At 37.2% G+C, this 21,027-nt stretch overlaps 1 protein-coding gene across 1 annotated transcript in view; it reads right to left on the reverse strand.

Annotated features, from left to right (window-relative positions):
• Window positions 1-21,027, reverse strand: part of THSD7B (thrombospondin type 1 domain containing 7B) — a 910,123-nt gene that overhangs the window by 128,747 nt on the left and 760,349 nt on the right. Inside the window, exon 15 of the mRNA XM_068968986.1 lies at window positions 127-260. Within this exon, the coding sequence (XP_068825087.1) occupies window positions 127-260 (134 nt within the window). The remainder of the gene's footprint in view (window positions 1-126; window positions 261-21,027) is intronic.

The following is a 21,027-nucleotide window of genomic DNA, read 5'->3' on the forward strand; positions in this document are numbered from 1 at the left end:
AGACGGGCAAAAGACAGAAGATATAGTTTGAGAATCAGAGTGTACTTGGATCAGCAACACTGTTGTTTTCATCAAAATATGTAAGTTTCACTGTCACATTTCCCAAATGTCTCCATGGCCACACACCTGATTTTCCTAGATTGCGTTCCTCCTCCACAGCGCAGGGACCTCAGCTCATTGTGGATTTTGCATGGAGACCAGTGCTCTACAACCCAGGAATACTGATTGCACTCAGTGTAACATGGGACTGCCTCATGCACCTGTCAAGAACAGGAAAGGAGAAGAAAATTATGTGGAACTATCCAAGTCATGGAAGAAAAGCTTATCTTTTAGAAAAGTCTGCTGAACATAATCCAGGAGCTATAGTCTGGCCCCAAGAGCTAAACTGCATTCCCCCAAAGCAAGATATATCTGGCTTCTCTGAAATTACTAATGTACCTTAAAAAAATATATATATAGGGACCATCAACTAGAATATGATAGTGTGCCTTTGCAGAAGAGAAAAAAGGACAGTCATTATCTCCCACCAAGAATAGGAATTTCATTATCTTTTCATTCCCCCAAAGATCTCACATAGCATCTATTAGATGTCCAGCTCTCAATTACATGGTATACTATACTCTCAGATGTACTTTATGAGGTCAATTGAAATAAATATATGTAAGGAAAATTCACTCTTGAATATAAGAGGTTCTTAGAATGCATAAGAAAAATGGTATTATTCGTATTAGAAATTTCTTTTTCTATACCCAAACGATCAATGTTAACAGTCAATCATTCAGCCTTCTGGGCATTGTGGCTTTACATGAATTTAGCTATTTATAGGATGTTTTCAGAGCATAGCTAAAACACACAGACACACACATACACAAGGCAAACACACACACATGATAAATGCTGTGCATGACGACAGAGTGTGAATACATACAGACTACATAGTAAAAACAATGAATGAAGTAAGTGAATTGTTAGGTTACTTCCTATGCATTTATTTGTGATGAGTTTTTCCTGAAATATTATAACATTGTGTAGGCTATTGCATTTGCCTTTTTAAGAATGAATTTTAAAAGCATTACTCCTCAACAGAGAACACAGCATTTCCCCTTGGTAAGAAAAACAGTTATCCTGTCCTATGATACTAATATGTTGGGGATTTCCCAGTGCTCAGCAGTAAAGAATCTACCTGCAATGTAGGAGATGCAGGTTCAATCCCTGGGTCAGGAAGATCTCCTTGAGGAGCGAATAACAACTCACTCCAGGATTCTTGCCTGGGAAATCCCATAGACAGAGAGGCCTGGTGGGCTACAGCAAAAGAGTCAGACACAACTTAGCAATCACAAAGGAGGCTCCAGTGTAGCACGATGATGAGTAGTGATTCTAACTATTACCAAAATAGTTATTTAATGCTTTCCCTTTTAAATAGGAACTTGAGTCCCATGTCTTTCCTCTCCTGGCCTTTCCAGTTCCATAAAATTGTAAATGATGACTAGGCAGTGCTATCCAAACAGAACCATTACTTGCAAGTTTCCTCTAAATGTAAGGGAAAGCACTATGTAATGGGATAATCAGAAACCAAGATTGGAGCACTGTCAGCATGTGCGATGGAAATCAGATGAGAAAAGGTAATTTGTGAGACTACATCTTAGGAATCACAAATAATGCCAGAAACTATTTTTAACTGTGGGGTTCGATTTGGCTCTCTCATGTCGAGCATATGATGATAAGGAAAAGTGAAAAATATGTGAGGGCGAAATGAAAGGAGATGGGAAAATAGGAGTGGAAATGAGTGAGAGGAAAGGAAGGAAGGAATTAAGTAATAGAAGAATCACATTTCATGCTGTGAATGCTGATAAGAACAGAATGAAAGGGTTAGAAGCAGTGCCTGCATTAGAATAAGGAAGTGACAACTTGTAAGGGAGAAAAGACTGCCTCCCCTCAAACTCATAGGGTAGTAGAGGTAAGAGAAAAATCTATGAAAATGAAAAGACATGACCCAAATCCAAGAGACACTAGGAAACTAAGCTGATGATGGCTGAGGGTTTAGCCGACCCAACTTCACCATGGAAATTAAGCTTTCACTGAATTTACAAATTTGTTCTATTAACTCTTCAATATGTATCAGATAATTTAAAGAAAGCTTTTTGGCTTTGCTATGAGATAGAGGGGGGCTTCCCAGGTGGTGCAGCAGTAAAGAATCTGCCTGCCAATGCAGGAGCCACAGGAGACGCAAGTTTGATCCTTGGGTCGGGAGGATCTCTTGGAGTAGCAAATGGCAACCTACTCCACTATTCTTGCTGGGGTAGTCCCATGAATGGAGGAGCTTGGCAGACTACAGTGCATGGGGTCACAAAGAGTCAGACACGACAGAGCAACTGAGTACATATGCCTGAGATAGAAGAAAGCCTGCTAAAGCACTTTGCAAAAATGGGGCGGGGGCAGGTGAAGAACTTAATTAAAAAAGTAATTTTCCCACCACTCATGCATAGATCTGAGAGCAAATGGATGGGACATTCTCTGTGAGAGGGACCTATTTTTCTAAAGCTCTCAGTAGCAATTACAGTTTACGCTTTCACCCTCCCTCCCATATGAAGCCCCAAGGTCAGATGAGAAATGAAAAACTGTTTAGTTGCATGTATCTTTGATATACACATTTGAACTACTGGTCTTGTACTAGTTTACTGGTTTTATTCTTTATGCTCCAGTAATCGACACGTTCAGTTCAGTCACTCAGTCATGTCCGACTCTTTGCGACCCCATGAATTGCAGCACGCCAGGCCTCCCTGCCCATCATCAACTCCCAGAGTTCACCCAAACTCACATCCATCGAGTCGGTGATGCCATCCAGTCATCTCATCCTCTGTCATCCCCTTCTCCTTCTGCCCCCAATCCCTCCCAGCATCAGGGTCTTTTCCAATGAGTCAACTCTTTGCATGAGATGGCCAAAATATTGGAGTTTCAGCTTTAGCATCAGTCCTTCCAAAGAACACCCAGGGCTTATCTCCTTTAGAATGGACTGGTTGGATCTCCTTGCAGTCCAAGGGACTCTCAAGAGTCTCTCCAACACCACAGTGTAGTGAAGTCACTAACTTTGCTGACAAGCTATGAGAAGAGAGGGAGCCAGTCTGTGTAGGGAGATGTTGACCCACCTTCTTAAATAATGGTGTGAAAAATAGGACTTCTTGAAGAAGATTCTCCATCACATGGATTTGCCTGATATATTTCCCCTGTATGCATCTGCCATTTTAATATTTCTTTTGCAGTTATTTCTGGCTAATACACCCCTACCTTCCTTCAAAGTTCAAGTAAATCCCACCACTTCCGCAAGGCCTTTCCCATGACTCCAGCTGGCATGCCTTTGGTACTCAGTTGTTTGTTCAATCACATTCGACTCTTTGAGACCCCATGGCACTATGCCAGGCTCCTCTCTCCATGGAATTTTCTAGGCAAGAATACTGGTGTGGATTGTGGTTTCCTACTCTAAGGGGTCCTCCTGACCCAGGGAATGAACCCACATCTTCTGAGTCTTCTGCACTGGCAGGTAGATAATTTTACCACTGAGTCACCTGGGAAGCCCTTGGTATTCAGGATAGCTTCAGTTTTAAGCAGACTTGTAGCCAGATTATAATGTCAGGGCGCCATGTGTAGGGCTCAGATGTGGTGGCAATTAGGGCCACACTGTGCAGAGCTGGGGGATCAAACTCATTCAGTGAAGTCATCATCTCTGTTGTTGTTCAGCCACACAGTTGTGTATGACTCTGCAACCCCATGGACTGCAGCACGCCAGGCCTCCCTGTCCCTAACCATCTCCTGAAGTTTGCCCAAGTTCATGCCTATTGCATCAGTGATACCATCCAACCATCTCATCCTCTCATGGCTCTTCTCCTGCCTTCAATCTTTTGCAGCATCAGGGACTTTGCCAATGGGTCCAGCTGTTCACATCAGATGAACAAAATACTGACTCCTCTCTATGTTTCTCCTATTTTCTCACTTATTGAATAAGAGCTCTTTTTTCTCACTAGTCTTAATGTCTACTTTGTACCATAAACCATACTGAAAGATCATGGCAAGAGAAACACAATTTGAAACTCCACTCACAAATATGCTTCTGGTTTTAACCAGTCAGACCTGGACTATCAGTGTGTGTTTACATGAGTACTAAACCTGTAAATCTTAGGAAGGCAGGGACTGTGTTTCTATGATGGTTATATTGTAGAGGAGGGGGTGATGTCCAATCAGTATTTGTTGAATTGAAACTAATTTTTGAAGGGGCTCTGATTGCTAAACGACCCTCACTTAATTTTCTAGAGAAAACAAGCTCATGAATGGAACACGTATTTTACAAAGCTCAAAGGATATTAAGAGGAAACAAAAATGAAATCCTTTTCTTTCCATTATAGGGCTTTGGTGAAGGATAGCCATCACTATGTTATCAAAAGGTGCTGCCTGATGATTTAGCTACAGGAAAGAAAGGCTGTCTTTAAAGAATTGTTAGAGTTGTTTCTTTAGAGACCTTGTTCATCAGGCATGGATTCTTACCTAGAGGATCAACACCCACAAGAGGCAAAAAGGCAGCAGGCATTCAAGAATAAAAATGTACTATCCAAATGCCCAATTTCTTCTCATGTCAGTCCTTTATGTTCTGGCTATTTCATATTGCTATTTAGTTGGTCCTTATTATAGTTTCATAATGGAAATGTGGTAAAGCATGGACTTTATCAGGGAATCATATGGAAATGTTCCAAAAGAGAGAAATGAGCCATGGGAAAGTTAAATGAAAATCATTTCTAAATGGTGCAAATTAGGAAGAAAATAACAGGGCTTAATAGGGCCACCAATGCTAAGAAATACCACTGAAAAATCTAAAACCTCTGAGAGAAGTAACATTTCATTCTCCTGCTAATGAGTCCTATGTGTTATTTCTTTATTGGGGAATGCTGTTTTTATAATTTTGCATTTCCAGAATCACATTAGTCATTAGCAGGAGAATGAAATGTTACTTCTCAATGTTACTCATTCATTGAGTCAGTCATTTTAATATTTATTAAGTAAACCTCTGCTTACTAAACTGATCAATTTCGTTAGTACTGTTTTCTGATACAATTCTCCAACTATAGACTGACTGGTAAAACCTTGGAGGCAGCATCTCATTGGGGTTCAGCAGGTATCATTATTATATATCAGAGTCTTAGGGTTCAAGGACTCAAACAAAGCAAATAATCCAACAACAACCACATACACATACACACACAAACACACACACACAAACACACACACAATAAAGAAAGGAAAATCCACAGCCTCCAGTTTTCTGTAGCAATAATTTTTTGCTCCAGTAAAGCTGCCAGTCAAGACCACAGTAGAGATCTTCATGCTTGAGACTCCATGCTGGGACTGTGGCTACTTAGTAGAACCTGAAAATCAGTTCACAGGCCCAACTGAGACTAGAAATTCCTGCCAGTCAGAACCAAGGTCTGTTAAGATCAATAAAGCACTGTGGGTTTCCTTCTCCTCAAAAATATGAGTTCTAGTTGTTTTTGTTTAGTAGCTAAGTTGTGTCTGACCCTTTTGCAACCCCATGGACTATACCCTGCCAGGCTCCTCTGTCCATGGGATTTCCTCGAAAGACTGCCGGAGTGGGTTGCCATTCCCTTCTCCAGGGGATCTTTCCAACCCAGGGATGGAACCTGTTTCTCCTGCACTGGCAGGCAGATTCTTCACTGCTGAGCCATCAGGGAAGCCCCTTTGTCTCTTTTCTTATTTAGTCAGCTACGGAGTTATGCTCTCCCTTTTTAACATTAATGTGACTAGCGAGAAAGTACCAATAAACTGTTTGGTGCCATGGTGTAGTATGTCTGTGCAATGCTGAAAAATTCAGTCCTAATGCAACTGCAGCCACAATGTGCCTATCTTTCACCAGTCCCTGGTCATCAATGGTAACACAGTTATGTCTGTACAAGATATTCTATGTCTTAGGTCTTGATCATCAAAATCATGAGTTAGATCACAACCTTGAGTTAGACAAGGTTGCTGTGATCCTGATTTACAGGCAAAATAACTAGATTTAGAAGAAGCTAAGTCCATCATTTATGGCTTATAAAGCACAAGGCTGGTGCTCAAACTGAGACTGAGAATCTCTGGTGATGTCCAGAGCTCATGGGCTCTGCCTGTTCAGATTGAATGAGAATACCATGATAGCCATCATCTGTCCAGTGATGAAGATACTGCTAACATTTATAAATTCCTGAAAAAGTAAAACCCCAAACTGAATATTAAAAGATGTTTATATAATAAATCCTATTAACTTTAAATAGAAAAAAAATGCCTAAGCAATTCATTTCTAGTCTTTGGGTATGGAATCTCTTTTCTCAATTTCAAAACCCTCAAAAATGGCTCAGAAAACTAATGTAAATTTAAATCAAGACCAGGCCCCTGTCTTTTGAATGATTTTAACTCTGTGTGTGAAGATGATGGGTTAAAAAAAATATATCCACAAATGTTTTAAAATTGGTATTTTGGGGAAAATAATTATGTCTGTGATTTTGTGCTATGAGATGCTCTAAAGGGCAGCAATTAGAGTCAGAATGTTCTGAAGTCTGGTGCTATGTACAGGGTTTGGGTAACTGTCAGTGTCAGCCCAGATGTTCAAGTCTATGGCCCTGGCTAAGCCTCTCTTGCTAGAAGTTTTCTCACACTATATTCTCAGCTACCTAGCAACCAAAAAGACTTCCTCAGAATTCTCTGAGCTTACCCACATTCCTGGTTTATAAGATTCACCATTGGTTTTAAATATGCATTATATGTGTTCTTTTCGATCTTGATATTAAAAATCTAAAAATGACAATAATAATGCTGGATGAGTTTTATCTGCAAGATTTATGGACAAATAAACTGTTGAACATTAAAGGCGATGAGAAGTTTATTCAAATAACGACCATGGTAGCTTCATTCTCCATCTCCTAAGAATCATGGTTCCCAAGTTTGATGTGCATACCTGGAGAATTGTCACATTGTTTAAAGGGGCCTGTGAATGCATTCTCATTCCAAATCTCTATAGTCTCAATTAATAATATAATCTCATAAATGTTAGTCCTACCACTTGTCGCATGAATGCAGGGAATGTTGTGATTTTAAAAGTTTTAATTCTTTTGAAGGAACAGCTGAATTTGAAGTCACTCATTAAGAATTTTCTCACCCTAGACTAACTGGTCCTGGGTTAGAGCATAAGGTCCTCATATCACTCAGGGAACCACTATCTTTTCATATAAAGAAGAGAATAAATAACTAACAAGAAGTCTATGCCCTATACTCTTTATATTCTGATAAAATGTGTTGTATAGAATAGACCTCCTCCCAAAACTACATATTGAAATAAATTTTTCCTGAGATGATCTAACTTCCAGATTTTTTTGCTTTTCATTTTCCAGTGGCCTATTGCACTTTACTCCTTCCCTCTGGTCTGAATATCACTGATGATGTTTTAAGCACAGGGTACTCATTATCAAGACCACATGCATGCCATGGCAGAGGGTGGAGAGATGTGAGGTGGGAGAGCTGGTTGCTTACAGTGAATAAGCGTGGCTCCAAGCCATGCAAATACTTCTTCCTCTTCCCCATGCTTCCTCCTCCCCATCAAGGATGTCACCCATTACAGAGAGTATTTAATGGAGGGGAACCACAAAGCCCTCATCCAAATGGCCATGGTTAAGCTCAGTAATCTGTGCTGGTGTAGTTTATTTATAATGGTGAATAAGTATAATTGTCTTAGTTTTAATTGCCTAATATTTCTCTTTATAACAGATTTACATTTCTTACTGTATATCATTTAAGTGACTATAAAAATAATCCATGGTCTTAAAGCAAACTATATGGTAAGGGACATCAGCAACAAAAATTGTTGCTGTGTAGATCTCATAATGCACAGGTATTCTACAATAAAGTGTGTGTGTGTGTGTGTATGAGTGCACACACACGAGCACTGATCAGAATCCCTCTGTACCTGGTATGTGAAACAGAACTGCGGGAGCATAGTGACACAGGCAATTTGGGGCAAGCTGAACTCTAAAGCCCACACTCTGTATCACAGTACTCTAAACAATCATAACCAGTAGAATGAGAGGAGACTCACTCCAGAATCTGGACTGCCTTCTCCAATCCCCTGGGAGATACCACCCACAGCCATGCTGTGAGATGAGATCAGAGGGAATTTTGCAGATTGCTCACAGTGTGCCAGTGACTGCTGTCATGGCTGCCCTTTGGATCTTCACAGAACAGATTGCAGTTATCAAGCTGAAGTGAAAAAAATAAGCAAACCTGTGCTAAATATGATTGATATGTCCAGAATACTGTGTAAGAGCTCTACTCATAACCCTTCAGAAAAGATGTTCTGGATGAATCTTGAGCGTATTATATAAAATAAGCCAATCACATAAGGATAAATACTGCATGAATATATGTATATGAGGTATATCAGATAGCCAAACTCACTGAAGCAAAGAGTAGAATGGTGGTTATCGGGGGCTGCAAGGAGGGAAAAATAGGGAATCACTAATCAATGTGTATAAAGTGTTAGCGATGCAAGATGAATAACTTCTAGATATCTGTTGTAAAATACAGCCTATAGATAACCACACTGCATTATATACTTAAAAAACTGTTAAGTGGGGAGGGCTATCTTACATTAAGGGTTCTTACCGCTATAAAATTAAAAAGAGTTACATATCTTACAGGGGGCTGGGTTGCACCATGGAAAACTGACCAGTGAAAGAACCTTTCTGTTCTTAGCATCTGTTAGATACTGTCTAGGAGTCTAGTACAGAGATTAGAAAGAAGGATGGATGGATGGACAGAGAGACAGACAGATAAAATGCGGGACAAATATACAGGCAAAGTAAGTCTGGGTCCAGAATATGACCATCAGAAATCAGGTGAGAAAGGAAAGTTTTCTTTCTCTGATGCAACAGAAAGGAGAGCCTGAAATAGAGATTGCTTTCCTTCTGCAGGTTACAAAGGTTTTAAGTTATAGCCATGAGGGAATGCTAAAGCAGAGATGAGCAGATCTCAGTTCTTTGAAATAGATGTCCAAAGGGTAAGTCAGAACAGTATATGGTATTGTTTGGAGTTTATCCGGAAAGTGAGGAGATGGGATTTAAGTCCTCACATATAAACTTGAAACTCATTATGTAAGTGTCCAACAAAAGGGAAGTTTGGGGGAAAACCTTTGCTTTCCTTAGTGGCCTTCGCTGGGAGAGGGTCTTGTACAGCTCTCACCCATTCTCAATATTTGAGAGCATCATGGTATCCCTACTCTAGGATGCAGGCAATTGTCTTTTCACTTGATGAATATAACAGCCTATTGCAGCATGCCTAGGAAATCAATCTAATTTGAGTTATAAAAACTTAATTTGTATAAAGAAGCAGTATGATCTAAGTTGAACATTCCTTAGGTAAAGACATCCTATGTTTGTGTGGATGAACTTTCAGAAACACAAAGATAAGGATAAGTAGCTCTAGTTGTAATTAATCTACCATGACCTTCTTTGGATGAGAAATTTGTCAAGCAAGCAAGCAAACAAACTAAAATCTAAATCTCATAAAATATGTACAAGGCCCTGGTACCTACAAGATGAAGCTTGAAGACTGTAGCTACCTGGGGTGAGTAAATAGGAAATTTGACAAGGAATAATTTAATTGGTAGACAATGGGAGCCATGAAGACTTCTGAAATTTATGGCATGAGAGAATATTCCAAATGATGTTTGGAGCATATAAATCACCTTCATCGATGAGGGAGATGAGATGGGATGCGCGAGAAGGCTGGGAAAGGGGAAGTGGTTCCAATATGAGATTATGGCTACCAAAAAAAAATGATCATGATCTACCTTTTCCATAAAACTTCCAACATAACAAGAAAGAAGAAATACCAAGATTTGGTGGTGAAAATGAGAGAGAGAAGTAAAACATTAATCAGTTCAGTTGCTCAGTTGTGTCCAACTTTTTGTGACCCCATGGACTGCAGCATGCCAGGTGTCCCTATCCATCACTAACTCCCAAAGTTTACTCAGACTCATATCCATAGAGTCGGTGATGCCATCCAACTATCTCATTGTCTGTTGTCCCCTTCTGTTCCTGCCTTCAATCTTTCCCAGCATCAGGGTCTTTTCCAAATGAGTCAGTTCTTTGCATTGGGTAGCAGGACTACTTTTTGAAATCATTTAAGATTAATATATTCTAGAACCTAGCGACACATTAAAGTTTTCTCATTTTTACCAACAGAATTGTAAGAAGACGAGACATCAGCTTTCCTGATGTCCTGAATTCCAAGGAGTATTGCTAATGAGCATAGCAGCAGAAACTCTTGGGTGTTTGCCAAGAAAACTTCTTTATAATATTTTTACTGTCTTATTTTATCATATCTTGGCTTAGTGGGGCTAAATCTAAGGTCATGGGTGACCTAAAAGCATTCTAGTCTTTGAAAGGTTTGCTCAGAACTTCCCAGTATTCACAGCAGGCAAGAACAAAACTGGCTTCTAGCACCAAGTCCAAAAGGAAAACCCCCATAATTGGCAAGAAATTACTTTTCACGTATTTCCTATCATGCAGCGGGAGCTCTGGGCCCACCATGCTACTGTCTCTTAATCACTACAACAAACAAATCTTTCCTACTCTAAAATGCATTGGTTCTTAAATACCACTTACTCCAAAGTCTTTCAGGAAGTTAGAACAGAACAAAAGAACGAGCTATCAGAAATGGCCTTTATTCTATCTAGTAGAAGAAAAGAGATAAGAATTTCAGTCTACAAACTTTATTCCTATGTTGGCTAATTTATACATGCTCCTGACATCACAAAAGGCAGAAGAGGAGAGGAACAGTTTATCTTTTCAACTAAGGGAAAACGAAAAACAGAAATTATTATTTATATGTAGTTTGAGGCAAAAGAGAAAGAAAATAAAAAATGCTACAAAATATCTGTAGAGACTTTTTGCACAAAGATGTTATGTGCGACACACACGCACACAGAGCAGTCTTTTTCTTCTACAGATAAATGTACAAGGAAGCAGTTCTAAGGCTGTATTGCACTCTTACACTTTTCCTTGTTGAAATACAAGGCCAGGCACAGCACAAAACGACTTTTTAAAATATGAACTCTTGGTGTGAGTCCTTCCATAACAAAGCTGAGGTGTCTAAGACAAAGTTAAAGTGAAACATAGAGCCCCAAGTGATGTTTTATAACCAAGGATGGCACAGCCTGACCTTTGCAGAAATGAGAGGCAAGATTGATTGGCTAATGGAATCTCTGCCATTCACTTACATGGTGATAAATTGGGATCTTGGCTCTGATTCCCACCCTAATTTCATCAGTTGGAGACTCTTATTAGGGGCTAATTGAAAGCTGCCTCTTTATGGAATAAAGAGCATTTTATTGGCAACAGTCTTCCCCTGAGGCAGAAAGTTAGGAAAAGACAGGGACTGATGCGGACCTTTTAGTTTCTTCACAAAATAAAAACAGAAGATCATTGCTGAAGGAAAATGATAGTTAAGGGTAGACCTGTACCTGGCCTCCGTTTTAGTAAATTTTGTTTTGACCAAAGGAAAGAAAGCTGATGATAAAGTAGAAGTCATGTCTAACAAGCAAGTATCATTTCTATACAACATAAATGATGAGCCTATTCCTGGACTTGCAAAACACAGGGTTATTTGAAAAACTTGACAGAGAAGTTCTTAAAATAAACTACAGAATGATGAATTAAACCATTTACATAAAGTGGGCAAGTATCTACAGACTTGGACTTGATAAAAGCTAAAACGTAAATACACAAAATGTGTGGAACCAATGACAGCTTTTCTGAGATATTTACTGAGAACTAAGATTTCCAGATATATTTTCTATAAACAATCCTTTCCCTATTCCTAACTCCCAAATAAAATAATTTATAGTGTCTCTGGTTAACACTCTGTACTCAATAGATATATATTGGCAGAAATATGAAAAAATTAGTACAAAAATATTCTCTAAGCATGTTCCTGAAAAGTATACATAAACCAAACCATGATTCTGGCATCACCTGAAGCTCAAAGTTGTGCCCCTTGTAATTAACTGTATAGGAAAGTTGATATTATGCATCAAGTATTCAAGTCTAGTTGCTTGTAACTGTACCCTAGTCCAACATTTTTAAGTAGATATCCAAATGAATATTTCTCTTTTTTTTAATTTTTATTTTTACTTTATTTTACTTTACAATACTGTATTGGTTTTGCCACACATTGACATGAATCCACCACGGGTGTACATGCGTTCCCAAACATGAACCCCCCTCCCACCTCCCTCCTCATAACATCTCTCTGGGTCATCCCCGTGCACCAGCCCCATTGTATTTCTTAGATTTTGTGATTTAAAATTTTTCTCATCTCTGATTTCATTTGACTCCTCTGAATAGAGATGATGGTACTTGGACAGTATTACCTCACTTCCCCATCCCAGTCATGGATGCCTTAGATGGATTATAAAATATATAAGCTTCTAAAATGACTGTTTCTTTCCCTGTAGGCAGATAATATTCAAGATGTTCAGGACTCACCATGCCTGCTAACTAAAGGCAGACCCTGCTGGCACGAGGGAGCCAGGCTCACAGTGACAACTGGATCTCTCTGAAGGGAGGGGCCATTTCTAGCACATCTCGTATGTTGCACTTAGCATCTGACATGTGAAGGGACAATAATAGGCTCATAATTAAGTGCATGTCCAACTGAACACTAGGAAGTATAGGGCTTATGGTTCTAGATATCAGCTGGCATCTCACTTGCCAGGGTGGAGGGGTCTGTTATAATATACTTCCTTAGCAGGAACCACACTGGTTTGGACTGATGACACAGCATCCGTAGAGCAATTTAGGAGATGGGCAGCATCAACTACTTTACTTGTATTGGATTCCTGTCCTCCATTATTGGATTTCTTGGTTAGATTCTATTAAATTGATAATGCGGCCCTCTGTAGGGGTGGATTCATTTCAGTGATGGGTGAAGTGATCCTTTACTCTGTGCTAAAGATTATCTATGGTCTAGTGAGCAGAAGATATGAAGAGAGCCATGAAAAAGCAATTATGATTCAGGTTCTACCATTAATTTCCTGGCAGTTTCCTTAAGGATCTCTTGGGGTTTAACTTTTCTCCCTATAACCTGATGTTAATATTTATTCTCAAGAGAACTTTAGTAAGGTATATAAGCTTAGAAATTCTGAAAGGGTTCAATATAAAAAGTAGTATTTTTTAATAAGATTAGCATTGAGGCATGGAATTGAAACCCTAGAGTAGGAAATGGCAGCCCACTCCAGTATTTTTGCTGGGAAAATCCCGAAGACAGAGGAGCCTGGCAGGCTATAGTCCAGAGGGTAACAGAGTCAGATACAGAGTGCACACACACACGCATGAGCTGAAGACGTTTTGGAGGAGGAAGTAAACTGTATGATCATCTGTCTCAACTGCATTATTTTCATCAAAAATACACCTGCATTCTCATCTAGATTAACCTAATAAACTTTGAATAGTTGTTAACACTATACCCCCAAAACATGGGAGAGGTGACAGATGGGAAGAGACAAATGCCTTGAATTTTTACCCTTCTTCATCCTCCACACCCTCTAATATATTGATTAGAAAAAGAAGCCCAATCAGGAACAGCTAAATCAGCAAAACAACCTGAGTCATTCTGGAAATAGTATCATTATTTCTAATAAACTGACATCAAAGGCTTTTTACAATTCCATAGTCACATCAATATTTGAAATTTCTCTTTAGCATGAAATGATTACTCCTAAAAAGGAAAATTCTTTAATTTCATAGCTGAGATGTAAAAATTATGTGATGCTTAAATAAAAAATTATTAGCATTTAGGAATTGTTCGCTACATAAAGGTAAAGAAAAGGGTATTGATTAGGAAAAGAAAGAAAAGGAAGTATGACTATGATGAAAACTATTCTTCATTAAAGATAAATGTCATCTGATAACAGTTAATCTTTTTATAGTGGGAACTTTTGATAGTTGCAACTAGATCTCCTGTATTTACTTTTTTGCTAAGGGGTCAATTAGTTAGACATTTACTGAATTTCTACTCTGTAAGACCCAGAATCTCCTTAGACATTGGGCAAAGATGACACAAATTATTTTCTCTAATATAGGTGTTGGAAAATGTATGGTCCATGGGTCAGACTTGACTTGCCACCTATCTTTCTCCTTAAAAAAAAAAAAAAGATATACATTTTATATACCAAAACATTCACTCTTTTATAGTGTAAAGTACAGTTTTTAATATATTTTAAAAGTTGTGCAACCATCACCATTTTCTCTAATTTCATAATATTCTATTCACCTGAGAAAGAAGCCTTTTATCTATAGGCAGTCACTACATGTTCCCCGCTTCCCCCTCCCCTGGCAGCTAACCACTAATCTACTTTTTGCTTCTATGGAGATTTACCTATTTGGACATTTCATATAAATGGGAATCATACAATACATGGCCTTCTGTATCTTTTTACTTTGACTTAGCATGATATTTTCAACGCCCATCCATGTCACAACATCAATAAGTATTCATTATTGTTTATGAATGAATAACATTCAATTTTGTGGGTATACTAAATTTGTTTACCCATTCTTCATGTTGATGGACATCTGTGTTGTTTCCATCATTTGGATCTTATCAATAATTCTGCTATGGACATTTGTGTACAAGTATCTCTGTGGATATATATTTTCAGTTCTCTTGGTTATATATTTATAAGTACAATTGCTGTGCAGATTCTACTTCTAAATATATTTAGGAACCTCTGTTTATCTTTTTGAAGAAATGCCCATGAGTTTTCCAAAACAGCTACAACATTTTAAATTTCCAACAAGCCATGTGGGTTACAATGGTTACCAACATTTTTGTTAACACTTATTGCTGTCGGTTTTTTTATTATAAGCATCTTAGTAGGTGTGAAGTGACATCTCATTGCGATTTTGTTTCATAATTCCCTAATAAATACTTATGCTAGCATCTGAGCATCTTTCCATGCGCTTACTGGTCATCTGTCTATCTTCTTTGGAGAAATGACTATTGAAGTCCAGTGTCCATTGATTAATTAGGTTATTTGTCTTCTTACTTCTGAATAACAAGAGTTCTTTATACAGCCTGGACACTAGAGCCTTATAAGATATATAATTTCCAAATATTTTTTACCATTCTATGGGTTGCATTTGCACTTTCTCGATTATGTCCTTTGAAATGCAAATGTTTTAAATTTTGATGAAATTTATTTTTTTCTCTTTGATTGCCTGACCTTCAAAGATATCCATGGCCTGACCCAAGATTACAAAGACTTATGCTAATGCTTTCTTTTAAGAGTTTTATAGTTTTAGTTCTTAACATTTTGATCTCTGATCCATTTTGAGCTAACTTTAATGTATGCCCTGAGAGAATGGTACAAACTCATTCTCTGCATGTGGATATCCAGTTGTCCAAACACTATTTGTTAAAAAGACTATTTTCTCTTCATTAAATTGCATTGACATTTGTGTTTCACAAACCTTGACAAAGATATCCGTGTCCTAATCCCTGGAACTAATGAATGCTGCTTTATATAGCAAAAGGGACTCTGCAGATGTGGTTAAGTATTTTGTGATCCAGAGATACTCCTGGAATATAAAGTAGGTCTGATGTAATTAAAAGAGTCCTTCTAAGAGGATCACAGAATAGTAAGATACAGAAGCTGATATGAAAATGAAGCAGAAATGGTTCTAGTGGTAAAGAACCTGCCTGCCAATGCAGGAGACATTAGAGAAACAGGTTCGATCTCTTGGTTGGGAAGATCCTCCAGAGGAGGGCATGGCAACCCACTCCAGTATTCTTGTCTGGAAAATCCCATGGACAGGGAGCTTGATGGGCTACAGTCCATAGAGTTGCAGAGCCAGATATGGCTAAAGTGAATTAGCACATATGCACAGCCATGGATACTGGCAGCTTCTAGAAAATGGAAGAGGAAAGAAAGAGCAGATCCCTTGGAGCTTGCAGAAGGAAGTAGTGCTGCTGACACCTGTGAGACTTACTTTGGACTTTTTGCCTCCTGAATGGCAAGACAACTCATGTTGTTTTAAGTCATTAAATTTGTGATAATGATAATTTCTTACAGAAGCAGCAGGAAACTAACGCAACACACCCTCATCAAAAATCAACTATCATAAATGTGTGGGTTTATTTCAAGATTTCTGTTACTATTCCATTGATCTACAGGCCTGTCCATAGGTACAGCACATTATTAATTATTGTAGCTTTGTAGTAAGTTACGAAATTTCAAAGAGTAAATCCTCAAAATTTGTTTTTTTTTCTTTCAAGATTATTTTAGCTGTTCTGGTTCCCTTGAATACTTTACTTTGTATTGTTTCAGTCCATTTAAATTTACTGAGACTGTTGTGTGCCCTAACACATTGCCTGTCCTGAAGAATGTTGAATGCACAAGTGAGAATGTATATTCCAATGTTATTTGCTAGCGTGCTTCATAGTTTACGTTTTCCTTTACAAGCACTCTTTATTTTCTCATGTAGACTTGAATTTCTGTCTAGAGTCCTTTCACTGTGATAAGAAGTGCTCCCTTTAGCATTTTGTGTAGGCCCAGCCTGCTAGCAATGAGTTCCATCTGCTTTAGCTTCTTTGGGAGTTTTTAAAGTTTTCCTCATTTTCGAAAAATGATTTTACTGGATATAGAATTCTTGGTTGAATCTTTTCATCTTCTCCTATATGTCTTCCCATTGTCTTCCAGTCTTAACGGTATCTGATGAGAACTTAACTGTTAATCCTGATAATGGTGATCATGTGTATATGATGAGTCCCTTCTCTCTTGCTCTTTTAAGATTCTTTGTGTCTGACAGTTTTTATTATGATGTATCTATGTGTATATTTCTTTGACTTTATCCTAACCTGGAGTTGGTTGAGTTTTTGAATGTGTAGATTAATGTTTTATCACTAACTTTAGGAAGTTTTGACCTTTATTTCTTAAAAAAAAAAAAAATCTTTTTTTCATCTTTCCTCTTTCCCTGGGGCTCCCATTATCCATATGTCTGTGTTCTTGATAGTATCTCATAGATTTGAGGCTCTATAAATTTACTTTCATTATTTTATTTTTTCTATTCTTCAGACTGGATAATCTCAAGTTGCATATCTTCCGATTAAATGATTCTTTATTTTTGCCTTCCCAAATATACTGTCGGGGCCCTCTAGTTAATTTTTTAATCTCAGTTTATGTACTTTTTAACATCAGATTATGAGTTTGATTCTTCCTTATAATTTCTATTTTATTATTGATATTCTCTGTTTTGCTTGACACCATGCTTGTGTTTTCCTTGAGTTCGCTAAACATTTTTAAAATAATCAATTCAAAACCTTTGCCTAATAAATCCAACTTCTCAGCTTTCTCAGAAACAGTATCTATTCCCTGCTTGCTGTATATGGACCATACATTTTCCATTCGTGTTATTTTGTGTGTGTGTATGTGTGTGTGTGGTTGAAAACTGAATACTTAACATAATATGGCAATTCTGGAGACCAGATTTCCCTCCTCTCTGTAGTGTTTGTTGCTTTGGCTATTTATTATTGCTATTGTTTGTTTAATAACTTTTGGTAAGTAATTATCAGGAATCTGTTATCATGTCTAAAGATGTATCTGTCTAATGATCTGACAGAGATTTCCTTTAATGCATGGCACCAATAAGTCTTCTAGTAAATGCTAAGGGGCTCTATATGTTGGAGCACACACTCAACACTCAACTAGTTTATTTACAACTCCACCTTTGTCTTCACTTTTTGCTTACACAGAGACTCCAGGTCTGAGCAGAGAGGGTCTTGTCAGGCCTTTCCTGAATATGTGCACTGCCTCATGCAGGTGTATAGCCTTTTACATTCCTGGAAAATAGTCAGGATTTTTCAAAACCTCTATGGACATCTTATCCCCTAGCCTTTTCTTTTAAGCATGTAAAAAAATGAAGTATAAATAGCATATAGTATTATATTAGTTTCAGGTGTACAACATGGCGATTCAATGTCTATATCCATTTCTAAATATTCATCACAATGAGTCTAGTTACCATCTGTTACCATATAAGGTGAACACAGTATTATTGACTATATTCTCCATAGTTTATATTATATCCCAAGACACAGGAGCACTTAGATGAAGCTTAGCCACAACAAGAGGTATGATATCATAAAAGTTTGAATTTACCCTTAGTAGACCCCAATTAACAGAAGACTGGTAGGTCTGGAGTTGTACATTTTATTCCCTCCCCAGTACATGGAATCCAAACTATTAAGCTATTTTATTTTTCTTTGTTAATCCCTGTAAAACTTTGCACCTGAAAAAATTTGGATTCTCCTGTGACTGAAAAACTCACTTTAGCTGTACTTAGCTCCTGGTCCCTAAGGCATCATAAACATCACTCTAGTCTACTATACAGGTGGCTTCTGAAAACGTTACTGATGTATTTGTTCATTATATGACCAACAGTATTTCAAATAAAATTGTGGTGGACAGAAATAGCTTGTGGATTTATTAAAACTATAAAAGTGAAGAACCTGTGATTTATATGAGATATTGATGTAATCTTGAAAGAAGATTAACATCTTTAAAAAGAAAATGAGAGAGAGATTGAAAGAGAAAAAGCCATTGATATTCTGAAGACTATTTGTTAAGAATTTGGTGATCCTAGAATCAGCATATTGATAGGAAGCTATATATGGAATTCTTAATACTAAGTTTGGAGTTACAGAGATCATGCACAATGCCATCTCGTATACTCTGAAAGCAGAAAGTTTAATGTCAGAAATGTTTTAGAAGTCTGCTATGCTTTGCTGATTCTAAAATCTCAGAGTATTGTTTTCTTTATATTATAAGATAAGCCCAGCATGGCCAATTTAAGAAGATAGATATCAAATTTCTAGATTTCTGAAATAGCTACTTTGCTGATGTAAAGGAATTCATTCATCAGCAACATACAAGTAACTGACTCTCCTGTGGGAGAATTTTTTTCTTCCATGTGTGAACAATGTTTTGATCAGGATTTACCAAGAGAAAAATACTGATTTGTGAAAGACAACATCAAAGCTGCTTTTCACTAAATGAAAACAGTAAAGATCAAAACAGATTGCAACACCAACCTGAGCCTTTGTAGAAGTCCATGTTGGCAGTGCATGACAAGCAAAAGGGAAAGAAAATTATATATGCATTAGTTAAGCTGCTATTATAACGCAAAATAGAAAAAAGTAGAAATTCTTTCCCCTTGTTATTCAAAATTAACAGCTTACACTTTAGCTTGAATTTGAATTTTTCCCACCTAACTTTCAAGCAAAATACTCCCTTTATGTGGACATCTAACATATGATTGTGTGAAAAAAAGAAGACATGGATCTGAGAAAGTTGAGTAGATTTTCTCCACCTGTCCTCTGGTTATGAGAGCTGATTCCTAAGACCAAATCTTAAGGGAATACTATAAAGCCCTGAAGCTTAATGCAAACTGCCTAAGAAGTAACACAAGTATTAGTCACAGCTTATCAGTTATGGCAAGAAAAAAGAAAAACTACATAAGATTTATTATTTTTGAAGCTTACAGCACATACAGTTCAGACTAAATCTTAGAATATGGATGCAATGACAGTTGGTCTTACTGCCCACTCCTCATCCCACCATGTACATTTATTCCTCAATCTTACGACAATTAAAATTTTGAATTTACTCAAATGCTTGTCTAGTTACTGTCATCTCTACAAATAGACTGTATGTTCCCTGAGGGCAGGGTTAGTATCATTTTTCTGGTTTTCATCATTGTATTCTCAATACATATTCAGTACTTCAGACTGAGTAGATAGTTTTCAAAAATATTTTTAAAAGGTGAGTGAATGAATGCGGTCCCAAGGCAATATAAATGATAAAGATTTAAATGCATTTAAAAATTATAACCCAAATTAAAAATTCATTTCAATCTGAAATCAAGTTTTACTCTTTTATGTGACAGATCAGAAATCTTAATTTACAGAATAATAGTTCCAAAGGAACTAGTTTGGGTAAATTGATTAAACATCCATTTACCTGCATCTTGGAAATTCTAACCACATTTGAATCAACCCACCACATCATAATGTATAATTAATGATTGTTTAAAATCAGAAGTCACTGATCCCAAAGGACTTCACAAATATACGAAGTGACCACACTTACTATTACTGTTTCATAGATAGTATTAAAATTCATAAATCTGCCAGCTCTAAATTATGTAGGTTAATCAAAAGAAGAATATTTTTTGGCTTAGAGATAATATAAGGATTAAAAGTCCTTAATGATAAGAAGCTAAGGAAAATTTCTAACATTAGAAAATATCTGTTTTCAGGATAACAGCTAGATATAATTAACTCAGAGTTAAGTGCTTAATGAACAATGAATAATGTTCACATGATTATTTTATTGCACATTAGAATCACTCTTTGGAAATGATTTATGTACTATTTTAATATTACTACCAAATCGTGATGATGACTCCCCATAGATGGAATTTAAATCAATGAACAGAGAAACTTGAGTGTATTACTTCTTTTACTCTAGTTTCTGTGCAGATATTCTACATGTTTGACTGTCCAGCATTAGAGTTCCAGGTGTAGGATTCTAGGCATATAGCTCCATGGTTCAAGGATTGCCAAAACTTCAGTTCACTGCACTTCCAGAGCAAGTATAGAAATATGTGTAAAAGAACAAACATATTATTAACATATTAAAGACCAAGAATTCTCTCCATGAAAATAATAAGTAATTTTTTCGACACAGACAGTTAAATTTCTACAAGGCAATGCATAAAAGCATCAAAAGTACCTCTTTTTTTTTTTATTCCCAAAGATGCATACTGATGAAGTTTTCCAAAGTATTGTTGAACATGCTAGATATAGTAATCTTACTGTACTTTGAAGAACTAAGTTGTTCTCCAGAAATTACAATTATTAATTTTTCTTTTTCTGCTT

The sequence above is a fragment of the Capricornis sumatraensis genome, chromosome 3, assembly GCF_032405125.1.
Source record: "Capricornis sumatraensis isolate serow.1 chromosome 3, serow.2, whole genome shotgun sequence".
Classification (NCBI taxonomy): Eukaryota; Metazoa; Chordata; class Mammalia; order Artiodactyla; family Bovidae; genus Capricornis; species Capricornis sumatraensis.